Here is a 25,593-nt window from a genome sequence, read left to right as displayed (position 1 = left end):
TGTGTATTTGGAATATGGCAGGAAACACCCACACAGACACAAGGAGAACATGCAAAGTCGAACCAGGGATTCTGGAGCTGCAAGACACTGGTGCTAACCACTGTGCTACCAAGCAATGGATAAAATTGCAAAGTTTGAATTCTGTAAATAAGTTTGTTAGTAGATACATTAGAAAAATAAACAAAAATACTTAAATACTGTATACAAAGGCAACCAGGTTTCTTGTCCTGTGTACAGAAATTCTTGCTTGCTTGTGCTAATCACACATTGGCAATCTCCTTCTCCCTGACCTTGAAACTTGAGCCTTCCTTTCCTAACAAATCTCAGAACACATTTATTATAAATTCTCATAACATAAACTACTGGTAAATTATGAGGAGAAGAACAAAAGAAGGGCTGGAATGGGCAAGATATTTGAGTGGCAGGTGGCTGGGTGGGGCTAGATAGGACAGATGCAGGACAATTAGTAATGAATCAGGCTGGGCGGGACTAGAACTTTGACTGGCAGCTGGCTGGGACTTGAAGTTGGCTAAACAGGTTCAAAGAGTCCTTATTGCCCCATATATAGAGTCCAATTAAATATTTACTTACTTGCATTAATCACACATTGCTACTCTCCTGCACCATAATTAGTGAATAAAACTACTTGACTTTGACATTTCTGTCATTGCCCAACAAATTTCAGAACATAAATGGATATAACATCGCTCTATTATAATGAAACAATCTTGGGACAAGACAAGACAAATCCTGCGACCAGATGTGACTTTTTGAAGAGACTTTTTGGAACGGTTTCCCACTAGACTTTTACCATGAGATTCTTTCAAGTCACGCCCTACTTACAACTATTTTCAAACAAGACCACGGTCATCAGGTGCATTCCGGCACTTAACCTGAACAGATACCAATCCATTAAAGGGATTACTTATGAACACATACACACACACACTTGCGAAGATCCAGTTTAGAATCACCCATTCATCTAAATATGGCAGCGAGAAACGATGAAGTCAAACAATTAACGCGAAAACTGTCAATCAGTTACACGGCAAATTGGTTAAATGCGTATCAATAGACTCTGCTGAAACAGTTGGTGGTGATGGTGCAGAAGATGAAAACATCAACTTACAATATCCTGTAGAATATCTACAACTGTTAACACTGTCTGGTCTTCCACCGGCCGAATTACCGTTGTAAGAAGGATGTATCGTAATGTTATTGCATAATTTATGTGTGAGTGATGGACTATGCAATGGAACAAGATTAGATGTATTAAAAATTGGTCAAACAATTCTAACATGTAAAATTTTAACATGTGACAAGAAAGGTAATGTAGTACATCTAACATGAGACACCAAAGGAGATCTTGATATGCCATTTGTATTAAAACGTTTTTAGTTTCCTGTTAGAATAGCTTTTGCTATGACAATTAACAAATCACAGGGACAAACATTAGAAAAAGTCAGTTTATTTATTAGAGAGAAAGAAACGATATTCACTCACAGGCAGTTATACGTTGTGTTGTCACGATGTAAGTCCAAACACAGAATCAAAATTCAATGCGATCTTGAAGAAAAGTTAATTCCAAATATTGTTTTAACTGAAGTTTTAAAGTAAAAGTAGACATAATGCATATGTAACAATTCCCATGAAAATAACAATCTCTTTAAATTGTTAAACAAACCCGGGGGTGGGCAAGCGAAGCGAGCAGCGGAGGAGCCCCCTAGTAAATTATAATTAAATTATGATGAGAAGAAGAAGAAGAAGAGGTATTAGTAGTGCAGAAGGCTTGGTGGGGCTGGGTGTTTCAGTGGCAGTTGGGTGTGTGTAACGCTCTTTTTTGTACCATGTACAGAGTCCAGTGAAATTCTTCCTTGTGCTAATTAGCGTGAAGTACATTACTACTCTCCATCATCATCATTAATGAGAAGAACTAACTTACTTAAGGATGTGTCTTCCTTAGCTGAGTAATCTCACAACAGGCTTGTCATAAAAAATTACAGAGAAATTATGAGTTGAAGAAGAAGAAGGGCAATTCGTAATGCAGAAAGATAGGCAGGGAGAGATGTTTGAGTGGCGGCCAACTGGACCAGACTAGATACTTGAGTGGCAGACAGCCGGTCACAGCTAGATGGGTTTCTAGGGTCTTTACTGTTACGTGTGCTGACTTCAGTGATAATCAACATGAACACATCGCCACTCTCCGGCACCATGTTCAGTGAGCACCTTACCCGAAATATTTCAGAACGTCACAAATGTACACAGCATTCTGTAAATTGCAGGTAAAAGAGGAGGAGAAGGAGAAGAAAGGCTGTTACTAATGCAGAAAGTGGGTGGTATTAGATGTTTGAGTGGCAACTGGCTGTTAGATAGAGGGGTTAGATAGGACAGGGTGGGACTTGAGGTTTGACCGACAGTTGACTTAATGGGATGAGATGCCTAAGTGGCAGCAGGCTGGGTGGGACTACATTGATTTTTACACTCCTTATTGTCACATGTGTACAGTCCAATGAAATTAATACAGTGGAACCTCGGTTTGCGAGCATAATTCGTTCCGGAAACGTGCTCGCAGTCCAAAGCACTTGTATATCAAAGTGAATTTCCCCATAAGAAATAATGGAAACTCAGATGATTCGTTCCACAACCCAAAACTGTTCATATAAAAATGATTAATACAAAATATAAAGTAAAAATACATACAACAAATTAACCTGCACTTTACCTTTGAAAAGAATCATGGCTGGTGTGAGTCAGTTTCTAAACTCTTGTGGGATTCCACCCAACGGGATGACACGTGGAAGAGCGTCCCAAAGCAATCGCAGTCTCCCAGTGCTGTAGCAGTTCGCCGTAAAAGCGAATCCGAAAAGATCGCGGACATGCTATAAGCGCCTGCCGTCGATGGGTGATACAAGGAACATTATAAATGTGCAGGGCACAGTACTACTTGGCCACGGCCCTGCCTGACTGCTGTGTCTGTGTATAGGAGAGTGGCAGATCCCGCTACAATAAATAACCGCGCTGTTGCTGTTTCAAGCTGAATAAAGCTGGTGTTGCTAAAGTACTGAGACTCAGCTTCGTGTTTTGGGGTGCAAGACGGGGACTCGCACGTCACAGCACACACACACAGTCACAATGCTGTAGTAAATAGTATACGCTCGTATAGATGTTGACTATATGAGTGAGGCACGCCGACTCAGACAGAGAATAGGAGACGATTGCCCACAATCCCTCAGCGAGAAAGAGAGAGAACCACCATCAGCTCAGTTGTGATCACATGACACTCAGCAGACAAAGCGTATACATACCACTCGTATTGCAAGACCTCGCTCATTTATCAAGTCAAAATTTATTAAAAATTTTAGCTCGTAAACCAAGTTACTCGCAAACCGAGGTTCCACTGTATTTGCATGTGCTTATCATACATTGTCATCCTCCTGCACCATCATTAGCTTCTAAAACTACCTGACTTTAAAAGTCTGTCTTCCCTAACAGAACATGTTTATCATTTAAACACATAACATGAAGTACAGGTAAATTATGAGGAGGAGAAGGAGGGCAATTAGTAATGCAGGAGGTTGGGTGGGGCCAGATGTTTGAGTGGTATCCTGTTGGGCCGCGTCAGATGTTTGAGTGGCAGCTAACTGAGCATGGCTACATAGGTTTCTAGGGTCATTACCATCGTGTGTGCTGACTATAGTGCTAATCAACACATTCCCATAATGTTTAGTGAGTACATGGTATCAGAGTATCTGTGTTACTCACCTGAGAAAATTCAGAATGCATTTGGCATAAATTTACACAACATGCAGCTGGCAGGGCAGGACTAGAAGTTTGAGTAGCAGACTACATGTGTGCAGACTACTGCACTAATCAACATGAAGACTTTGCCATTCTCTGGTACCATGTTTAGTTATAACTGTCAACTACATACAGTAAATTACAGGTAAATTATGAGGAAGGGATATTAGTAATGGGGCGGCATGGTGGCGCAGTGATGGCGCTGCTGCCTTGCAGTATGGACACCTGGGTTTGCTTCCCGGGTCCTCCCTGCATGAAGTTTGCATGTTCTCTCATCGGGTTTCCTCCCACACTCCAAAGACATGCAGGTTAGGTCCTAAATTGTCCCTAGTGTGTGCTCTGTGTTGGCTGGGATTGGCTCTGGCAGACCCCCGTGACCCTCTAGTTTGGATATAGCAGGTTGGATGATGGATGGATGGATATTACTAATGCAAAGGGTGGGCGAGGCTACATGTTTGAGTGGCAGCTGGCTGGGCAATGTTTGATGCCTGAGTGGCAGCCATCTCAGTTGGGCTACATGTCTGAGTGGCAGCCAAATGAGTGGGTTTATGTACCTGAGTGGCAGCGATTTCAGTGGGTGTGGGTTTGTTTTTAGGTTTCTTACTGTCCCAACTCCAGGGTCCAGTGAAATGCTAATCAGCATCAACAGATCAACCCCTCTCCAGTGCCATAATGATTCAACAGATCTGTCTACCTTACCTTAAAAATGATGTCTCTCTTATCTGAAAAATCCAAGAACACAATCTGCCATTAGGGGACTTATTAATTTAGAAGTAAAACACATAAATAGGCAAACATATGCAAACAGAAGTGTAATAAACAGAAGAGCAATTTATAATTAGAAAAGTCAATGAACGGACTACAAACAGATGTAAATGCATGAAATAAATCAAGAAGGAAAGCTTAAGAGATGTTTCTTAAACCTCCTTAATCCAGTTCACGGTTAGAGATGACCAGAGTCTATCTAGCCAGTGTTAGGCACAAGGAAAGAACCAACACTGGACAGAATGCCAGTTCATCACAGGCACCACTTTCAAACATAAGTTGCAGGTGGAATCGCCATCTGGCCTAACCCGCATGTCTATATGGAGGTGAGATTAAAACCTGAGAACCAGCAAGAGACCCACACAGACACAGGGAGTATGTGCAGACTCCACACAGATGACAACAAGGCACAAGGTTTGAAATTAAAACACAGCATGCATGAGGCAGCAGCACCAAGCACTGCACCACTGTGCCAATTAAAACACAAAAAAGAGCAAATGTGTACGCTAAATGCTGTGAAATGGACGCTGCATAGCTCCCAACCCAGCACGGACTCAGTCAGAGGCACGTGTAAAACACACAAGACTTTTCTTTTTCTTCACCTGTGGGGTACGTCTTCCCCGTGAACCCCACAGGCGATACACAGTCCCAAAAGCACTTAACTCAACACAAACAACCTTTCTTCTGGCACCACCACTCCTCCCAGGCAACCTCGTCCTCTTCCTCCCGATTCTGGCCCTGAGTGGTGGTTGCCGGTCCTTTTTATAGCCCACCCGGAATTGTTTCAGGTGCTTGACTACCTAGTTCCAATTGCACTTCTGGGTGGGGCTGAAGATTTGTCCAGCTGGGCTGTGGAATCCATGCAGCTCCCCCTGGTGGCCACCCCAGCTCCCAACCAGGCTGTTGAGGACTCCATCTCCCATGGAGCCCTGCGAGAGGTTGAGGCATCACCGCTGGCCAGGGAGGCTGCCACCAAGCGTCCCGGGGGAGGTACTGAGTTGCCCATGATTGCTCCTCTGGAACATATGCATCAGGGGCGTCCTGGCCACAGTGGTTAAATAATAATGCGATCCTCAGTGGAGGACTGGTGGTGGTCCTACTTGTTCTTTTAATCGTCAGGCCGCTATTGGGTTCCTACTTCTTATCCAGGTTCTCCTGTATTATTTACTGGGCTCTCCCCCCCTACATAAGAGGCCCACTAGTGTGTTCAGAGTGACAGGCTGGTAACACACACTCGCACATGTACCTGATTTTGACTCACCTTTTTTCTTGTTGACAGGGTGAAGCCGGACCCACTGGGGTACGTGGACCTGAGGGCCCCCAAGGACAGCGTGGTGAGACAGGGCCTCAGGGCCGAATAGGCTCTCAAGGCCTACCTGTGAGTGTCTGTTTTCCTTTTGCCTTTGCACATCCAGCCTTAGCCTGTTGGGCTGCCCCATTCTAAACTCTACCCATTCTGTTGCAGGGCACCGGAGGAACAGATGGCGGCGGTGGGTCCAAAGGACCAACAGTAAGTGGATGCCAACTATCTGTGTGTCTGTATCCTCAGTCACAAGGTGGAGAAAGATGGGCTTTATTAGGACTCAAGTGAAGGGACATCCTGCTGAAGGAAATTCAAGGTTGATGTCTGGTGCCTGGGACATCCAGGGGCTCAAGGCTAGGGCCTGATGCCACACACAATCTACATATCCGCTAGCCATTTGTACCATAATAAGTTTCTGAAAGCTTCTCACAAGGGAAATTATTTGCATAGCATAGAATCAGAATTCCCTTTATTGGCCAGGTACACTAATGTGTACTAGGAATTGTTTTGTCTTGGTAGAGTAATATTTTGCTCTGCTTTCCCCTTTTGTATTGTTAATATGTAGCCTTTCTCAGAATGCCTCACATCTCACAGACTTACCACTGTTTATAAGATATTATAGTACATAACTTCTCCCCACCTTCCCTCCTACATCTATAACCTCAGGCAATTAGGTGTAGTAAAAGACAAGCAGGAGTTAAGTTACAATTTAATCAATGTATTATTGATAATATTCATAAATAATAACAATATGCAAAGTACATTTGAATATTGGCAACCATACAACCTGATTAAATGATGATGTGTAGTTTCAGGCGGCACACAGACTTGTTAGTTAATTAAAATGTCTCTAGTTAAGGCATCATTTAAGGCATCAGCTTTCTTTAGAACAGGCTGCATGCCTGTTTCAATATGGCTGCCAAGCTGTGCTCTCCATTGTGTTGTCCTTTCAGTTCATGGATCAGTTTGGTAATAGAGAGAGATGCTCCTTCATCAGATGTTAGTAAGGGAGAGAGTGAGGTTAACCAAGCAAATTTTATAGATGTTCTGTCCAACCCCTACAGCCAATAGGGCGTTGTGGTACTTAAAGGCGTCTGATACAAGCCAATTCCAAACCTCCATACTTCAGACCAATGGGGGAAATAGAACATCTTAACACCTGCCATCCCCCAAAACCATTTGTTGAGGTAAAGCTTGGCAGTTAGGCAACCTGGCTTTGTGTGGGGGATGAGAGAGAGACTCCAGCAGAGAAACATTTGTTTCAAGCACTTCCCCCAACTCTGTCCTAAAATTCACTTTCCTGACTTAGTTTTGCCTAAATTACAAATAAAGACATACAAAATATTTATCAACTTGTATGCAAAATCTCACATCACAACAGGAATACATCTTGGTAGTACTGATGCAACATACAAGGACAACGCAATATACAAATACAGTCATCCTTCACCTGTCTCTGGGGGTTACATTCCAAAGCCCCCTGCGATAGGTGAAAATCCACGAAGTAGCGACCTTATATTTATTTTATTATTTATATATATTTTAAGGCTTTATAAACCCTTCCCATACTCTTATAAACCTTACCGCCTTATTACGTCTACTTACAACTCGTTTTGCACCCTGGATAAAGGACACTGTGGCCGTAGATCTTATATTCTTTTCCTCCTTTTTAAATAAAAAGAATCGTGGACTCATTGATGCCGTAATGGCATCCTACAGCGGTGTAGTTGTTCCCCTCCTTTAACATATCCAAACATTTTACCTTTTCATTAGCATCTTCCGTTGGTGCTTGGGCACGGCCCCTGAAGCAGTAGCAGAAGCAGATCGTTTTGGAGCCATAATGAAGGGCTTGGCTACGCACAAAAATAAACACAAAAGAGCACAAAAGTTAACTCTTTACACAGCGAAACACATTGATGCTGAATGAGCAAGATGAGACTTCTTGGCTAACGCAGCGGAATCAAATTCGGCGCACCGTCGCTGAGCCAATCAGCACACAGGAACTTAACTGCATGCTCTGATTGGGTAGCCATCCACCAATAGTGTCCCTTGTATGAAATCAACTGGGCAAACCAACTGATGAAACATGTACCAGAAATAAAAAGACCCATTGTCCGCAGAAACTCGCGTTATATATCTAGATATGCTTACATATAAAATCCGTGATATAGTGAAGCCGCGAAAGTCGAAGCGCAATATAGTGAGGGATTACTGTACATAAATATAAAAAGGTAAAATATGATGCAACATATAAGGGCAACACAAAATTTAAATGGATGAAACAGGATAGCTGCGGTGGCCTGGCGCCCTACCAGGGGTTTGTTCCTGCCTTGCGCCCTGTGTTGGCTGGGATTGACTCAATCAGACCCCCGTGACCCTGTAGTTAGGATATAGAGGGTTAGATGATGGATGGATGGATGGATGGAAACAGGATAAAATATGAAAAAATAAAATCTAGGCAGTCCAGTTTGCTGCTATACAGAGATACAGAGAAGAAATTCAGACCTGATTAGCCAGAATACCTGCACGTGGAAAGAACTGTTTATGTGGCTTGCTATTTTATTTTCACCACATGAAGGCGTTTACTGGAGGAAAGTCTTTAGAATAGATAGTGCTCTGGGTGAGTTGGATCAGCAATGATATTTGCAGCCCGCTTGTTTACCCTGGACCTTGTGTTAGGATATAGCGGGCTGGACAATGACTGACTGACTGACTCATACAAGACTTGAATGGGTGGTAAGTTACAACCTACAATCTTTCACAGGTTCTGATGATGTGGTGTAGCCTGACCAGAGGCAGCACCACACCAGACACTTGAGGTCAGAATGAACTTGATAATGCCTGTGTAGAACTAAAGTAATCTCGCTTGGGGGAGACTGAATTTCCTCAGCTGATGTATAAGGAACATTATCTGATGGGCTTTCTTGATTATATGTGATGTTATTGTTCCAATTAAGATTTTGTGACAGCACAGTGCCCAGAAACTTAATGACTCAGTAGTCCCAAGAGTTGGGCCAGGTATGGCAAGAAATGGGTGAGCAGGTGGCTGTTTCCCGAAAACTATGAGTTTTTTGAACATTAAGCTCCAAATTGTTATACCTACACCATACTGTCAGACGTTGCACCTCTCGGCTGTAAATTGACTCATCATTGAAAAGAGCCCTGTTAGTGTGATGTTATCTGGAAATTTAAAAAGTTTTTCAGATGAATCACAATAGGTACAGTCATTTGTATATAGTCAGACAAATAGTAGATACCTGATCAAACATAAGTGCTCACCTGGGTTGTGCTTCATGGACACCATCTGGTGAGCTGCAAGCTTGTAGCCAGTGTGCTGCATTCTCACATCCCAAAAACCAGTCAATCCAGCAAATTCAAAGGAGAGGGGAGGAAGTGAAGATGAAGAATACTGAGGTGGCCAGTAGGTGGCAGCAGACCCACTAACCTTCTCATAGACCTGTTGGTGGGTGCAGCATATCTCAGCTCCCAGCTGGAACTGTATTTGGAGTCTTTGGATTTCCGGCTGATGTTTATGGTACTAAGCAGAGTCATATAAAGCAGTTTTCATACACTTCCAGTTCATATACAGCCTCCAAATCTGCAAGACAGACAACAAATGGCCAACAGCAGTAGGCTTGCATGTTAGGTGAATTAGGCAACTGCCTAAACTGGCATTTGAGCAAAGGCCCCCACATGCACAAATTTCAACTTTTGTTGTGTGGCAACATACTTGAAAAAAATTGAATGAGACGCAACAATTCCCAGTTGCAAAAGGAACACAGTATATACCCAAATTTGCAAATGTACAGATTATAAATACCGTGTACAAGACAAACTGTACCTCAAATCACAACTCCACCACACACACAGTGGGAAGAAAATAAGTGGTGGTGCTCAAGGTGTTGGGTTTCTCCTTAGATATCAGCTAAATAATTAAAAGAAAATCTTTCATATTCCATTTGCCCACACAACAAGCAAGAAGAGTTATATGCTCATGACATAATGAAAGAGGGACAGAATATGAATTTGTGCTGTTCTTCAGAACTATATAAATAAAACAAAACATTAATAAAACTCGTGCTTTATTTTGAGTAAAAAATATCAGGATATAAATCAAATACTTATGTCATATACATATATACAGTATATATATATATATATATCTTCTTCTTTCGGCTGCTCCCATTAGGGGTCACCACAGCAGATCATCTTGTTCTATCTCTTTCTGTCCTCGTCATCTTGCTCTGTCACACCCATCACCTGCATGTCCTCTCTCAGCACATCCATAAACCTTCTCTTAGGCCTTCCTCTTTTTCTCTTCCCTGGCACCTCTATCCTTAGCATCCTTCTCCCAATATACCCCTCATCTCTCCTCTACACATGTCCAAACCAACGCCATCTCTCCTCTCTGACTTTGTCTCCCAACCGTCCACCTTGAGCTGACCCTCTAATGTCCTCCTTTCTAATCCTGTCCATCCTCATCACACCCAATGCAAATCTTAGCATCTTTAACTCTGCCACCTCCAGCTCTGTCTCCTGTGCCACCGTCTTCAGCCCATATAACATATCTGGTCTCACTACCGTCTTGTAGACCTTTCCTGTCACTCTTGCTGATACCCGTCTGCCACAAATTACTCCTGACACACTTCTCCACCCACTCCACCCTGTTTGCACTCTCTTTTTCACTCCTCTTCCACAATCCCAATTACTCTGTACTGTTGATCCCAAATATTCAAACTCATCCACCTTCACCAACTCTACTCCCTCATCCTCACCATTCCACTGACCTCCCTCTCATTAACAAACATGTATTCTGTCTTGTTCCTACTGACCTTCATTCTTCTCCTCTACTCTCATATCTCCACCTAAACACCATTGCCGCATTATATAAAATCTTATTAGAGTCCCTACCTTTCAAAGACCCAAGAGGACATAGATAGATAGATAGATAGATAGATAGATAGATAGATAGATAGATAGATAGATAGATAGATAGATAGATAGATAGATAGATAGATAGATAGATAGATAGATAGATAGATAGATAGATAGATAGATAGATAGATAGATAGATAGATAGATAGATAGATAGATAGATAGATAGATAGATAGATAGATAGATAGATAGATAGATAGATCACATACTCCAGCAGCACCTTACTGATACAAAAAACAATATTAAATTAAAGATTGATAATAATGCAGGTAAAAACAGACAATAACTTTGTATAATGTTAATGTTTACACCCCCGGGTGGAATTGAAGAGTCGCATAGTTTGGGGGAGGAACGATCTTCTCAGTCTGTCAGTGGAGCAGGACATTGACAGCAGTCTGTCACTGAAGCTGCTCCTCTGTCTGGAGATGATACTATTTAGTGGATGCAGTGGATTTTCCATAATTGATAGGAGCCTGCTGAGTGCCCGTCGCTCTGCCACAGATGTCAAACTGTCCAGCTCCATGCCAACAATAGAGCCTGCCTTCCTCACCAGTTTGTCCAGGCATGAGGCGTCCTTCTTCTTAATGCTGCCTCCCCAGCACACCACCGCGTAGAAGAGGGCGCTCGCCACAACCGTCTGATAGAACATCTGCAGCATCTTATTGCAGATGTTGAAGGACGCCAGCCTTCTAAGGAAGTATAACCGGCTCTGTCCTTTCTTACACAGAGCATCAGTATTGGCAGTCCAGTCTAATTTATCATCCAGCTGCACTCCCAGGTATTTATAGGTCTGCACCATAAGCCTCTCAAAGTACTCTTTCCATCTGCTCAACACACTCTCCTTGCTTGTGAGTATGTTTACATCTTTATCCTTTATCACCCTAACCTGCTACACATCTTTCCCAGCTCGGTCCCTCTGTTTAGCCCACTGGTCCTTTTCGCCCTCCTTTGTTCTCTAACTTCTCATACAACTCATCATACGCCATTTCTTTAGCCTTCGCCACCTCTCTCTCACATTGTGCCTTACCTCCTTGTACTCTTGTCTACTTTCTGCATCTCTCTGGCTATTCCACTTCTTCTTTGCCATCCTCTTCCTCTGTATACTCTCCTGTACTTCCTCATTCCATCACCAGGTTTCCTAATCCTCCTTTCTCTGTCCAGATGTCACACCAAGTACCCTTCTTGCTGTCACCCTTACTACATCTTCTGTAATTGCCCACCTGTCTCGTAACTCTTCATTGCCACCCAGTGCCTGTCTCACCTCCTCCCTAAACCCAACCTTGCAGTCTTCCTTTTTCAACTTCCACCATTTGATCCTTGGCGCTGCCCTCACTTTCCTCCTCTTTTTGATCTCCAGCGTCATCCTACACACCACCATCCTATGCTGTCTAACTGCACTTTCCCCTGCCACCACTTTGCAGTCTTTAATCTCCTTCAGATTGAAGAAGATTTGGAGTGACAATAAAAGAATGGTGGAAAGGATTCTGACCTTGTCTCACTATATGTAATGAGAAATGTTCAATTGCTTTTTTATAAGTTGTATGAACTGTTAGATCTCATGGCAAGTCACATACATACACACATACAGTGGTGTGAAAAACTATTTGCCCCCTTCCTGATTTCTTATTCTTTTGCATGTTTGTCACACAAAATGTTTCTGATCATCAAACACATTTAACCATTAGTCAAATATAACACAAGTAAACACAAAATGCAGTTTTTAAATGATGGTTTTTATTATTTAGGGAGAAAAAAAATCCAAACCTACATGGCCCTGTGTGAAAAAGTAATTGCCCCCTTGTTAAAAAATAACCTAACTGTGGTGTATCACACCTGAGTTCAATTTCCGTAGCCACCCCCAGGCCTGATTACTGCCACACCTGTTTCAATCAAGAAATCACTTAAATAGGAGCTGCCTGACACAGAGAAGTAGACCAAAAGCACCTCAAAAGCTAGACATCATGCCAAGATCCAAAGAAATTCAGGAACAAATGAGAACAGAAGTAATTGAGATCTATCAGTCTGGTAAAGGTTATAAAGCCATTTCTAAAGCTTTGGGACTCCAGCGAACCACAGTGAGAGCCATTATCCACAAATGGCAAAAACATGGAACAGTGGTGAACCTTCCCAGGAGTGGCCGGCCGACCAAAATTACCCCAAGAGCGCAGAGACGACTCATCCGAGGGGTCACAAAAGACCCCAGGACAACGTCTAAAGAACTGCAGGCCTCACTTGCCTCAATTAAGGTCAGTGTTCACGACTCCACCATAAAAAAGAGACTGGGCAAAAACGGCCTGCATGGCAGATGTCCAAGACGCAAACCACTGTTAAGCAAAAAGAACATTAGGGCTCATCTCAATTTTGCTAAGAAACATCTCAATGATTGCCAAGACTTTTGGGAAAATACCTTGTGGACTGATGAGTCAAAAGTTGAACTTTTTGGAAGGCAAATGTCCCGTTACATCTGGCGTAAAAGGAACACAGCATTTCAGAAAAAGAACATCATACCAACAGTAAAATATGGTGGTGGTAGTGTGATGGTTTGGGGTTGTTTTGCTGCTTCAGGACCTGGAAGGCTTGCTGTGATAGATGGAACCATGAATTCTACTGTCTACCAAAAAATCCTGAAGGAGAATGTCCGGCCATCTGTTCGTCAACTCAAGCTGAAGCGATCTTGGGTGCTGCAACAGGACAATGACCCAAAACACACCAGCAAATCCACCTCTGAATGGCTGAAGAAAAACAAAATGAAGACTTTGGAGTGGCCTAGTCAAAGTCCTGACCTGAATCCAATTGAGATGCTATGGCATGACCTTAAAAAGGCGGTTCATGCTAGAAAACCCTCAAATAAAGCTGAATTACAACAATTTTGCAAAGATGAGTGGGCCAAAATTCCTCCAGAGTGCTGTAAAAGACTCATTGCAAGTTATCGCAAACGCTTGATTGCAGTTATTGCTGCTAAGGGTGGCCCAACCAGTTATTAGGTTCAGGGGGCAATTACTTTTTCACACAGGGCCATGTAGGTTTGGATTTTTTTTTCTCCCTAAATAATAAAAACCACCATTTACAAACTGCATTTTGTGTTTACTTGTGTTATATTTGACTAATGGTTAAATGTGTTTGATGATCAGAAACATTTTGTGTGACAAACATGCAAAAGAATAAGAAATCAGGAAGGGGGCAAATAGTTTTTCACACCACTGTATAAATATATATATACATACATATATACAGGGTGTCCATAAAGTCTTCGTGCAATTTAAAATAGTTGTAACTTTGTAAGTGTATGTGATAGAAAGAATCTGTAAAAAGGATTAGAAAGAAGAAACACTTACATTTTTTATTGTTCTTGTTAATTTTCAACATGTCCACCATCATTACTAATACAAAGGGTAATACAAAGAGTAATAACAAATTCTGGTGTTCTTGTAAAACATTTTCAAGCTGAATTTCAGTAATACCAGCAATCACATCAGTTATCCTCACTTGCAAGTCTTCTAAAGATCGAGGTTTGGTTGAATAAACATTAGTTTTCACATGTCCCCATAAAAAGAAATCCAATGAAGTCAAATCTGGCGAATGTGGAGGTCAAGAAAATGGTCCACCTCTTCCAATCCATCTGTTATGGAATTTCTCATGTAGAAACTGTCTAACATGCAAAGCAAGGAGCGCCATCTTGTTGAAACACTGTATTCACTTTCAGTCCTAATTGTTCAAGTTGAGGAATAAAGTAATTTTGCAGCATTTCTAAATAGCCATCACCATTAACAACGCGCCCTTCAAAAAAGAATGGCCCTATGACTCGATTTTTTCCCAAAGCACACCACACATTGACTTTGGGAGAATCCCTTTCATGTTCAACAGACTCATGTGGATTTTCAGTTCCCCAAATACGGCAAAAATAAAACTTCTAAAGACAAAAAAAAATAGATACATCAAGCTTTCTAATCCTTTTTACAAATTCTTTCTATCACATATACTTAAAAAATTACAACTATTTTAAATTGCACACGGACTTTATGGACACCCTGTATATATACAGTATAGATATATAAAAGTGTTCCTTTCATTTTTTTGAGCATTATATATATTGTGGCCTGGTGCAATAATGACGGCTCCAAAGGCAGCAAGTAAATCTTGGAGTACCAACTGGGTCGTCCCTTTTATTGTCTGAAGACAGCAAAGTCAAACAAGATAAGCAAGAAATGATGCTTGGAGGCATTTGTCCTTTTAGTGGGGGGGGGGGGGGGTGAAACAAAGAGAACACAATGTTAGCAGCAGCACACCCTCTCATTGCGGTTGGTTATTACATACCTCAACCGAATAGGCGAGGAAGTCCCTCGATACACATGCTTGACAATAGATATATTTTTTGAGCTTCTGTAAAATTTTAATTTCCACTTGGGGAATAATAAAGTATCTATCTATCTATCTATCTATCTATCTATCTATCTATCTATCTATCTATCTATCTATCTATCTATCTGCTGGGGTTGTCTCTTTGCTGTAAACTGACCTACAGGCTTCCAGAAACAATGAACTATGGTCAGGTATTGGGCTTGGTGGCAGGTTTTGCACATTGGCAACGACCCCCTAATATCTGCCTACTTTTTGTCTGAAATCTTTTTTTTATTTTGTTTTTAGGGAGTAGTTGGAGCTGCAGGTCCACCTGGAATGCCTGGTCCCTTAGGTTCCCCTGGTCCTCAAGGCAGCAGTGGACCCCCTGGCGTCAAAGGTCAACCGGTAAGGATATTTCTATTTTTTTCCTTAATAGTTTTTTTTTAATTACATCTGTGTCTCTGCATAATTTTATAGTGAAATTGCAGGGGTACCTGGCATTTCGGATTCTGAGGGCACCAACTAAATTTTGTTATAAAGTTTAATCTATGGGGTTCCCTGTACCAGTGGGGAATCCTTGCAAAATTTGGCAGAAACTAATTCAATTGTGTGGATGTGCATACCAGACAAACACATATGCAGCTTTGTAACACAGTACTTGCATGACCTCACCAAGATGGTTGCCACATCTGTTCATCAAACTCCTAGGAGGCCTTCGTCTTGGTGGAGTAGAGGAATCCTGAAATAAAGGATGCCCTTGTGTATCAATGCAGGCAATAAGACTCTCTTCAAGTCACACCATTGTGAAGACCAGTTTTGCTGCACAGGATTAGCTTAACTATCATGACAGATTTGAAATTGAGCAGCTCTTCAACATTTTATTCTTTTTGGTTTTTTTTTCAGGGAGATTCAGGAGTTTCAGGCTTTAAAGGCGAGGCAGGACCTAAAGGAGAACCGGTTAGTAGCCAATACTATATACCCTGGCCTGCCTGTGCAAGCCATTGGCTCATTCAGGAGCATGATTGCTCAACTCTTGTCAGAGATAACCATTAAAGACCAGTGTTTCTGCAGTGCCCACCAGGCCTGCCATAGTTGTGGTGCCCAGGTTTTGCCAGCTTTGTTGTCTAAGATTGATCACCAACCCATATTGTTTTTTATAGTTTTGTGATTGAATGACTACCATAACTTAGCTAAAAGGTCAAATGTGATGCCACATTGTGGCTGTGAGTCCACCAACTAGAGGTATACTACTAATGCCAATGGACGGCTGTGATGTAATTTCCAGTGGATTGTGTCACATAGTAACAGAGACCTGGGAGCACCTTAGGTGCCCAGCAGCATTCTTTAGTAAATGTCAGAGACGGCCTTCTACTCTAGAGGGATACCCAGCCCTCTGGAGCAGCCTTGGCAGATTTCTTGGTCTTCATGTCTTGTTTTCCACAGGGTCCTCAAGGTGCACAAGGTGTATTAGGGCCTCAGGGTGAAGAAGGGAAGAGGGGCCCCCGCGGTGATCCAGGTTCAGTGGGTCCGCAAGGCCCTACTGGTGAGCGAGTAAGTAGAACATCATGTGGTCTGCTGCTCATTTCACACATCCTCTCGTCATCTTGAGTAATGAGTCCTTCTGTCTGCAGGGTGCTCCCGGTAACAGAGGGTTCCCAGGGGCAGACGGCTTGCCAGGACCCAAGGTAACACAGTTTCCCATTAGGGTTTCTCTTCACTATATAAAAAAGGCCTGGTGCTGACTCAATGGGATTTTCTTCATTTCATCTTCCCAGGGTGCACAAGGTGACCGAGGCATTGTTGGGACCTCTGGTCCAAAGGGGGCTGGAGGGGACCCTGGACGCACAGGTGAACCGGGACTCCCAGGAGCAACGGTAAGGAGCAACAGTCAGGCTGGAGAGTCATGGTAACTCCACTTAACCAGCACCTAATCCAAAAATGGTTATTACAATGGAAATAGTTAAAGCCAACACTGAGAACCTTTTCTCGATCCTCTAGTTTCCATCTTCCCTCTCATTCCTCGTGTTTATTTTTTATTTTCTTTGTTTTTTTTACCACAATGCCACATTCCTTCCTCTTTGCTCCATGCTTTTCTTGTCTAAATAGCCCCTTCACCCAAACACACTTGTTGCCCTAAAAGGTAAAGCAGTCATGTGAGGTCACAATGGGGTCATCTCACCATAGACAGTGGTTTCCTTAGCAACTGCTGTCTAATTTGGTGAGCCATGTCAATGTATTGGGTATCCCAGTTAAGTATTGAGTGCATTTAGTGCCTCCTTCTAAATCATATGCCCCCACCAGTTAGCTTACCTCGGCTCAGTCATTTTTTGTTCTTTTCAAGGGGCTGACTGGAAATCCAGGAGTTCAGGGAGCAGAAGGCAAGCCAGGACCCCTGGTAAGAGGACAGCTTGAATTTACCAATAAGTCAGCTCACCCGTCAATGATGGGATTAATTGGCTCAGTCTCTGCTTGATTAACTCCCAGGGACCTTCGGGTGAAGATGGCCGTCCAGGACCAGCAGGAGCTCAAGGCACCAGAGGACAGCCTGGAATTATGGGATTACCAGGACCCAAGGGCTTTAATGTAAGTGTGTGGAGTTACGAAATCGGTTAAGGGACAAAAGAACACAGCTGCATGTGTGAATAATTGACCATCAAGTAATATATCTCTCTGGTTTTAGGGGGACCCAGGGAAAACAGGCGAGCAGGGCTCTGCAGGCGTGCCAGGACAGCGGGTAAGTAGTGTCCATCAGTCACCCACCTTAATGACAGAATTCTGTTTAGGAATATAATTGAGCAACACTGAGTACCAGTCCAGCAGGCTGGGCTTCATGGACACACTGTGAGAGATGAGGACTGCACATAAAATCAGATAAGAAGGCTGCCGGAGTCTTGTCTTCCCTCACTACCACATCAGCACTACCCACCACCAATAATCTATGTCAATAGGGCAAACAAAATCAGAGGACGCAATGATATATAACCTGCTGGGAATGCCACACCACTAGATAAGTTTATTAACTATGCCCGCTACTTCTCCAATACGAATCAGGAGTAAAGGCAACCTAGTAGTAAACACCAAGGGTAAATAACATCTCTCGAGCCCAGTCACCTTCATCATATTCTGATTGAAGCAAACAGTTAGGGCAATAACACCCCATCAATATCCACTGGAGACTAAAATAAAATAATAAACTCCTAGGTCATAAGACCCCCAGAACACCCTTCATATAATCAGACAGTTAGGGGAGCACCAGTTCATCGGTAGCTCCACTCACCCCAAACAGAAACACAAAGAGAACATGACTGCCCACCATCACCACCACAACCATGGACTGATATGAGTGGACAGTCGGGGGGCAGCAGGTCATCAGTCTTCCCCTCTCCTCCAGAATAAAGCACAATTAGCACAACTAGTGGATACATTCGTTCCCCCTTCCCACCAGCTTGGACTGATAAGAGTTGATAGCCAGAAGAACAACAGTTCATGATGAGCCATGAAGTGTAATGATGAAAGCCAAAAGGACATGACCTCCCAGTCCAAGACCCTTTATGACCACCACCAATGTAGATTAGTGTGACACAGTTTAACCAAGAAAACAGGAAAAGTAAAGAGGTAAAGATAGAAATGACGGTTCCTTCCAAGTCAGAAATGCACGCACAGCAGCTGAAGTCACAGCTTAACACAGATGGATAAGCAGGCTATGGAGCACCTGCCACTCTGAGAGCAATCTGGACGGGTGCCTCCTGAAAGAGCCTCAAGCCAGTCCCATGTCCAGGTGTGAAGTTTAACTTGCCATATTCTGTTTTCAGGGTGCACCCGGAAAAGATGGCGAAGTTGGTCCCATAGGCGCAACAGGCCCTCTGGTAAGTGGCTTAAATCTTTTACTACTAGCTGGGTGCTGCCACAACACTACTCTTCCACAATGTGAAGCTCACGACCTATGGAGGACATTGTGTCAATAAGACATCAGCAGACAAGTGAGGTGACTTGACATGTGCTGGTCGTATGGCCTTCTCAAGTAAGGTCTCTGCCTGCATGAGACGACTTGATTGCAACCTGTTTTTTTGTTGTTTTTTAAATATTAATATTATTTTTTTGTTCCCTGTCTATTTTCACAGGGTCCAGCTGGAGAAAGAGGTGAACAAGGACCACCGGGCCTTACAGGCTTTCAGGTATGCAGCCATGGTTCCATGTCATACACATGATTGCTTCTTCTAGGTGAAGGGAGGACAACTGTCCTCAATGGAGGATTTCAGCTATCTCGGATCTTGTTCAAGAATTACCGGAAAAGGGAATTTGAGATTGACTAGCAGATTTGAGTAGTGGCAGCTGTTCCGCAGGCACTGTACTGGTCAGTGGTGGTGAAGTGAGAGCTGAATCTAAAAACAAAACTCTCGACTTACTGGTCAATCTGCATCCCTGCAGCAGAAATGAGATTTCCTCACAAGGTGGCTGATCTAACACTCTGTAATAGGATGAGAAGCTCAGCAATCTGGGAGACCCTCAGAGTTGAGTCACTTCTCCTCTGAATCAAGAAGAGCCTGCTGAGATGGTTGGGGCATGTGGGAAGGATTCCTCATCAGGCTGCTCTCCATGAAGCTGCTCTGGGCACATCCCACTAAGGTGGAGACCTGGCAGCAGAACCAGGACATGCAGAAGGGATTATATCTCTCAGCTGTCTTGGGAATGTCAGGGAATTGCCCAGGAAGAGCTGCTGGGACAGTAAAGTCTGGAATGACCTGCTTGACCTGTTTCCACCACAATCCTGGTCAGGAAAAGAAGTTTAAAAAATTAAGATGAGATGAGATAGCAGAAGTACTAATGTCATTAAAGTCCACTAAACATTCTTCCCTCATTAATGTAGTAGAATGATAACAGGAATAAATTGTGTAAATAAATGACAAATTCCATGAACAAGGCATGCTGACCTCTACGGAATCCTAGTTCGAGACTTTTGTGGTCAGACTGTCAGTGTGGCAGTCAGTGGGCTCTTTTTTTATTCCCTTTTTATTTCCTGTCATTTTTTTCAATTTAAAATTTATTTTATTAGGTAATCATGTCAGTTCTAGGCACCATCTGTTGAAATGATGAATGCAATGCATTGTATTACCACTTGTTACAAACACCTTGAAATTGAGTGAGGGTGTGGCAAGTAATGTCTTACGGAGTGAAGACATTTGCAATAGATTGTGATTTATCTTGGACCATGCCATCTAGTATCAATTAAATAAGAATACTTAATAAAAATATATAACTTAAATACATAAAGTACTTATCGAAGAATGATCAAATACAAAAGGACAATATAGAGACATTTCAGTAACATAAATTACAAAGAACCACAGTGCCCGTTATACTCAGTGAGTCATTTATCAGCCTATGGTCACTGTGCCAGTGCCTCTCAATGACCTCACTGCTCCTCTGTGGTGAAGACTTTGTTGAAGAGTTGTTTTTCTTTTTTTCATTATAGGGACTGCCCGGCCCACCAGGTCCACCTGGCGAGTCTGGGAAACCTGGAGATCAGGTGAGTGCTGCCTACAGTGGAGAGCTGACATCAGGAGGCTATAATGTTGTGAGCTCACGCTGTCCTCTAATGTGATTCACAGGGCATTCCCGGTGAGGCAGGAGCGATTGGCCAGACCGGACCAAAGGTAAGTCCTTCCCCTGAGAGATGCCAGCCACCTCAAATGTCTCACATATGACACCCAGGCACTGTGAAATTTGTCTGTTTACAGGGAGAGCGAGGCAATCCTGGTGAACGGGGTGAAATGGGCCCTGCTGGTCTTCATGGTCCCAAGGGCATACCAGGAGCTCAAGGTCCTGACGGTCCTAAGGTAAGCTGGCATACAAAGGGCAGAATGCGGTGAGGAACATGGAGATTCACATCTGACCTCTTAGAAAATGGTTATTTAAATGATGCTAACTGACAAAACAAAAGGGGGAAGTCAGGGAAACCAAGAAGTCTGTTCAAGGTGGGCAGATCATCTTCACTTGGGGTTAAAATGTTGAAATGGGGACTCAGATTAGAACAATTGTGAGGAGAACAGGCCATTCAGCCCAACAGGTTTACCTCTTCTCTTAGGTGAGATTCTCCAAAGATAAAATCAAGTCGAGATTGGAGTGGTCCCAGGACACACTGAGGACACCTTAGTTTTATAATATAAAAAGTAACAGCCCAGTCAGAAACAGTCATATCATCTTTTTGCATTTCATAAAATTTGCAAAACGTGTCAGAATGTGCCTCAGTCCATGATGCTGCCTGATGGACACCTGCTGTCCACTTGTTTAATCCCAGTGGCACAACGGACCTTATTTATAACACGATCCCATATGGCCACAGGAAAACATTTGCAATGTAGAGGGATGTGCAAGATGGCAGCCATCATTAGACACACATCAGCCAGCTTCACTGGCACGAGGTGGTCAGCATGTTTTGCTGGGGACACCCTTACTATCATGGGAGTGGCCAACCTGACCAAACGTGGATATGTAGTGTGAAAACTGGAAGTGAGTGGTGGGCTTTGAACCAGCAACCTAGTGGTCATCTCTCCAGACCTTTAACTGCTCGAGTCATGGTGTGCAATAAATAAATAGATGGTTAAGAGTCACCCACCATTCAGTCCACCAGTTTACTTCTTTGCATTTGCACTTGGGGAAAGAGTCTCCTCCAGTAGGTGGGTAAGATGCCAGTGCTACATGGGCCTTGCCAGTAGGTCTACCTACATGTGTGAATTATTAAAATGGCACTTAAAACAAGAAAATAATGGCATCCACAATAGGAAAATTTGCGCAACTCATTTAACATTTTCTGATTTTCTTAGATGCTACTATAAAAAATAAAGGAATTGGCAGGGGCTCTGCAAAAGCGGGCATTTGTTTGTTATCAGTCATCACTGACTGATTGTACAGTAGCAAAGGTCTTTGGGGGGAGTTGTTCATATTCTGGTTTGCCTGTCAATTGCCTTGTTTGCTGTGAAAGGCGCTATAGTAGACAATCCTTGATTCCTACAAACTTCTATTCTCAAGCTTGTTGCAGATGTGACCGATGACTGACCCTGACCTTTCTGTGTCTTCTTTGAATCAGGGCAGCCCTGGTCCTTCTGGAGCGGTGGGGGATCTCGGACCCCCAGGTCTACAGGGAATGCCAGGGGAGCGAGGAACTTCAGGTCCCAATGGCCCCAAGGGTGAAAGGGTGAGTGTTTGGTGACCCTATGGTGAGCCCCTTCGTTGTGCCAGCAGGCTGACGGCGAGGCTCACTGTGAATGTCTTTTGTCTTTAAAAAGGGGTCCATCGGTGAGAAAGGCTCAGAGGGCACACCTGGCAATGACGGTGCACGGGTGAGTAGACCTTTACCACCAAGCTGCATGGGGCATTATCTCAAAGACATATCACCTGTATTTGTGGGCTAAAGCCCTTTCATGTTACTTCACATCACTTATAACAAGAAAGAAAGAAAGAAAGAAAGAAAGAAAGAAAGAAAGAAAGAAAGAAAGAAAGAAAGAAAGAAAGAAAGAAAGAAAGAAAGAAAGAAAGAAAGAAAGAAAGAAAGAAAGAAAGAAACATTGGGCAATCAGAATTCCTCTAAATCTAACTGGGTGCAAGGCTGCCCAATAAAACAGTGGGCCAGTAGTGAGGGTCATGTCAGCCCCTACTGGTGCTGTCCACAGTCCTGTATAAAAGGCCCAGCATTTGCATCCATGCATGTGAGATGCCAATAAGAATGTAAATCATAGAAGCCCACTAGCCAGCCTCACCCTGACTGCCAGACAGACCACGGGGCAGCCTTAAGTTACAGATACTTATGGCCATGTGAAAAAGTATTTGTCCCCTTCCTGATATCCTTTGTTTTTGCACATTTTATACAATGAATGGCCTCCCCTCTTTAGACAAAACGTCGTATTAGAGAAGGGGAACCTAAATGAACACATAATGTGGTTTTTAAATGAGGATTTTCTCCATTGAAGTTATCCAGCATCCTTACCACCGATGTGAAAAATGATTTGCCCACATAGCTATTTTAAATGGTTGCAGCACTTTTGGTTGCAATATTCTCAACTAAACACTTCTTATCATTTGGTATCTTGGCAGAACTGCTTTATTTCAGACACATTGGTCAATTTGCGAGTGTCGACTGTTCATTTCAGGTCCTTTCTATTGGATTCAAGTCAGGACTTTGACTAGGCCAGTCCCAAACTTCTGAACCATTCAGTTCTTTTTGTGCTTGGTTCCTTGTCCTGATGCATAATCCAATGACGCTTTGGCTTCAGGTCACAGACAGATGGGCAGATGTTCTCTTTAAGAATGTTCTGGTAAAGTGCACAGTTCCATTCAATAATGGCAGGTCTTCCAAAGCATCCCCACCCCATAGCACCACCATGTTTTAATGTAGGTCTGATGTTTTTGCTGTTGAACACACATCCTGGTGAGCTTTATGACGTCCTAAGAGTTGACTCCTATTTCTATAACACATTATAACAAAAGGTTTGGAGATCATCCTGGTATTTCTTTGCATGGATGGTCCTCTTGCATAGCAGAGGTTTCTGCTTTAGAACTCCCCCGTGAATTCCACAGTCTCATTCTTATTGTGGGGATTTGAACACTGACCATAGCTGAGGCTGGAGAGGCCTGCAGTTCTTTGGATGTTCATCTGAGATCCTCTAAAACTTCTTGAATGAGTTTGTGCTGTGCCCTTGGGGTTATTTCGACAGGCTGTTTCAGGTTTTTTCTTTTTCGTTGTGCCAAGTCAACACTCTGCTGAATGCTTTTTGATCTTTTTTTATATCACAGGGTTTGCCAGGTCCCCTGGGACCCGTTGGACCACATGGCCCATCTGGAGAAAAGGTACATGATGCTTGTAATAGATATCTAAGTCACAAATACTTAGAAATAAAACTTTTTTCATGCAATTTTAAAAATTTATTTCAATTTTAGGGAGAACCAGGACCCCGTGGTCCTCCAGGGCCCCCTGGATCCCGTGCCAGCCCGGTAAGTGGACTCACAGAGAAAAGTAGAGAGGCAACTGAAATGACCATTAGAAATGTAACCTACAGGCAGAGTGTGAGAGTTTGAACACATGGTGCTATAAAAGCAAGCACCTGGAAGGGCCATTCAGCTGTTTCCCATTTTCTTGTCTTGCATTTGCTAGAATTACTGACTCTATGACAGGGACAAGCCTTTATTTTATATAGTGCCTTTAATACAGGTGACCTGTAGATAAACCTGTAGAATAAGACTTGCTGTCACAAAACGCCTCAGACTAAACAGAAGCAGAAGAACAAAATGCCATGAAGGAAATCTTTGGGGAATAAAGTCAGAAACGCAGGTGATTTGAACCCTAACTGTGTTTCTTTTGCAGGGGTCTCGTGGTGAGCCCGGTCCCATTGGTGCTGTTGGCTTTGCTGGTCCTCCCGTAAGTTTTCTCAGTTTATTAATTTTATTATCAATAAAAAATCTTGAAGAATGGCAAGCATGGGCTGAAAGGGGCCACTAGCAGCGGGGGGCAGTAAGGAGTAACATCAGCTGAGAGTCGTTATGGAGCTGCACAACCAGGTGACAATCCGACTGACACCCAGCAAAATTCTTCTTGGAAAACACACTCCCGTGTCATTCTTGGCCCCCATCACATCTACCATATAATAAATTGATCGGCCAATCCCAAGCACCTTGTACAATACATCCAAGAACAACTACAATTATAAAGTAATATAAAGACATTACAAGATGCAGTGTGGTGAATATACTGTAACTCCATCATCCATTAATGAACTCAATTAATCCAAAGGGTCACAGGGGTCCAGCACCAACCCAGTCTGGATGGGATGCCAGAATCTAAGACAAATGAATCTAAAAACTCATTTTAATTAATAAAGCGCCCTTCATGTAGACTGTCATGTCTGATATGCCCAGGCTGATTATTCATTGAGCTGGTCCATTGGGTGGGGCGTAAGGTGAAGAAAGGGAAACAACACAAGAAGGGGTGTGTCTGGGGCAAAGTGTAATTGTGAGAAGACTCAAGGAGATGGGGTCTTAAGGGTACACAGCTTCAAACAACCTCATTAACCAACAGGTGGTCATTTTATTTATATAGCGCCTTCCAGGGGGCAACACAGTAGCTCTACAATGTAGAAGTCACCCAGGGACTGAAATGGCAACCTTGTGGTTATTAGCATTTGGCTGACACCTTTATCCAAGCTGACTTGCAAGATCAGGATATGTAATAACACTTCATATGGTAGATATTTTAAAAAAGCTGAACGGCCAGGTTAAGTGACTCACTCAGGGTCCCACAATTATCCATCCCAAGGTTTAAAATCCTTTGTCTTGGCCACCACACCTTGCAGAATGGTGCCCAAGCTGCAAGGAGGCCAAATTGCCTGCACTGATTTAAGAAGCCACCAGGGGGCAACAGCATCCCGTCACCAGGTCTGAGGTTTTTTCCAGTCGAGTTTGC

At 43.0% G+C, this 25,593-nt stretch overlaps 1 protein-coding gene across 1 annotated transcript in view; it reads left to right on the top strand.

Annotated features, from left to right (window-relative positions):
- The window catches only part of col5a2a (collagen, type V, alpha 2a), a 157,770-nt gene that overhangs the window by 107,647 nt on the left and 24,530 nt on the right, over positions 1–25,593 (top strand). Inside the window, exons 19-38 of the mRNA XM_028806192.2 lie at positions 5,843–5,941; positions 6,029–6,073; positions 15,447–15,545; positions 16,044–16,097; positions 16,584–16,691; positions 16,772–16,825; positions 16,916–17,014; positions 17,482–17,535; positions 17,625–17,723; positions 17,821–17,874; positions 18,953–19,006; positions 19,262–19,315; positions 20,614–20,667; positions 20,750–20,794; positions 20,879–20,977; positions 22,228–22,335; positions 22,427–22,480; positions 23,931–23,984; positions 24,075–24,128; positions 24,499–24,552. Coding sequence (XP_028662025.2) covers positions 5,843–5,941; positions 6,029–6,073; positions 15,447–15,545; positions 16,044–16,097; positions 16,584–16,691; positions 16,772–16,825; positions 16,916–17,014; positions 17,482–17,535; positions 17,625–17,723; positions 17,821–17,874; positions 18,953–19,006; positions 19,262–19,315; positions 20,614–20,667; positions 20,750–20,794; positions 20,879–20,977; positions 22,228–22,335; positions 22,427–22,480; positions 23,931–23,984; positions 24,075–24,128; positions 24,499–24,552 — 1,395 coding nt within the window. The remainder of the gene's footprint in view (positions 1–5,842; positions 5,942–6,028; positions 6,074–15,446; positions 15,546–16,043; positions 16,098–16,583; positions 16,692–16,771; positions 16,826–16,915; positions 17,015–17,481; positions 17,536–17,624; positions 17,724–17,820; positions 17,875–18,952; positions 19,007–19,261; positions 19,316–20,613; positions 20,668–20,749; positions 20,795–20,878; positions 20,978–22,227; positions 22,336–22,426; positions 22,481–23,930; positions 23,985–24,074; positions 24,129–24,498; positions 24,553–25,593) is intronic.

This window comes from Erpetoichthys calabaricus, chromosome 8 (assembly GCF_900747795.2).
Source record: "Erpetoichthys calabaricus chromosome 8, fErpCal1.3, whole genome shotgun sequence".
Classification (NCBI taxonomy): Eukaryota; Metazoa; Chordata; class Cladistia; order Polypteriformes; family Polypteridae; genus Erpetoichthys; species Erpetoichthys calabaricus.
This window is presented reverse-complemented; position numbering and strand designations above follow the sequence as displayed.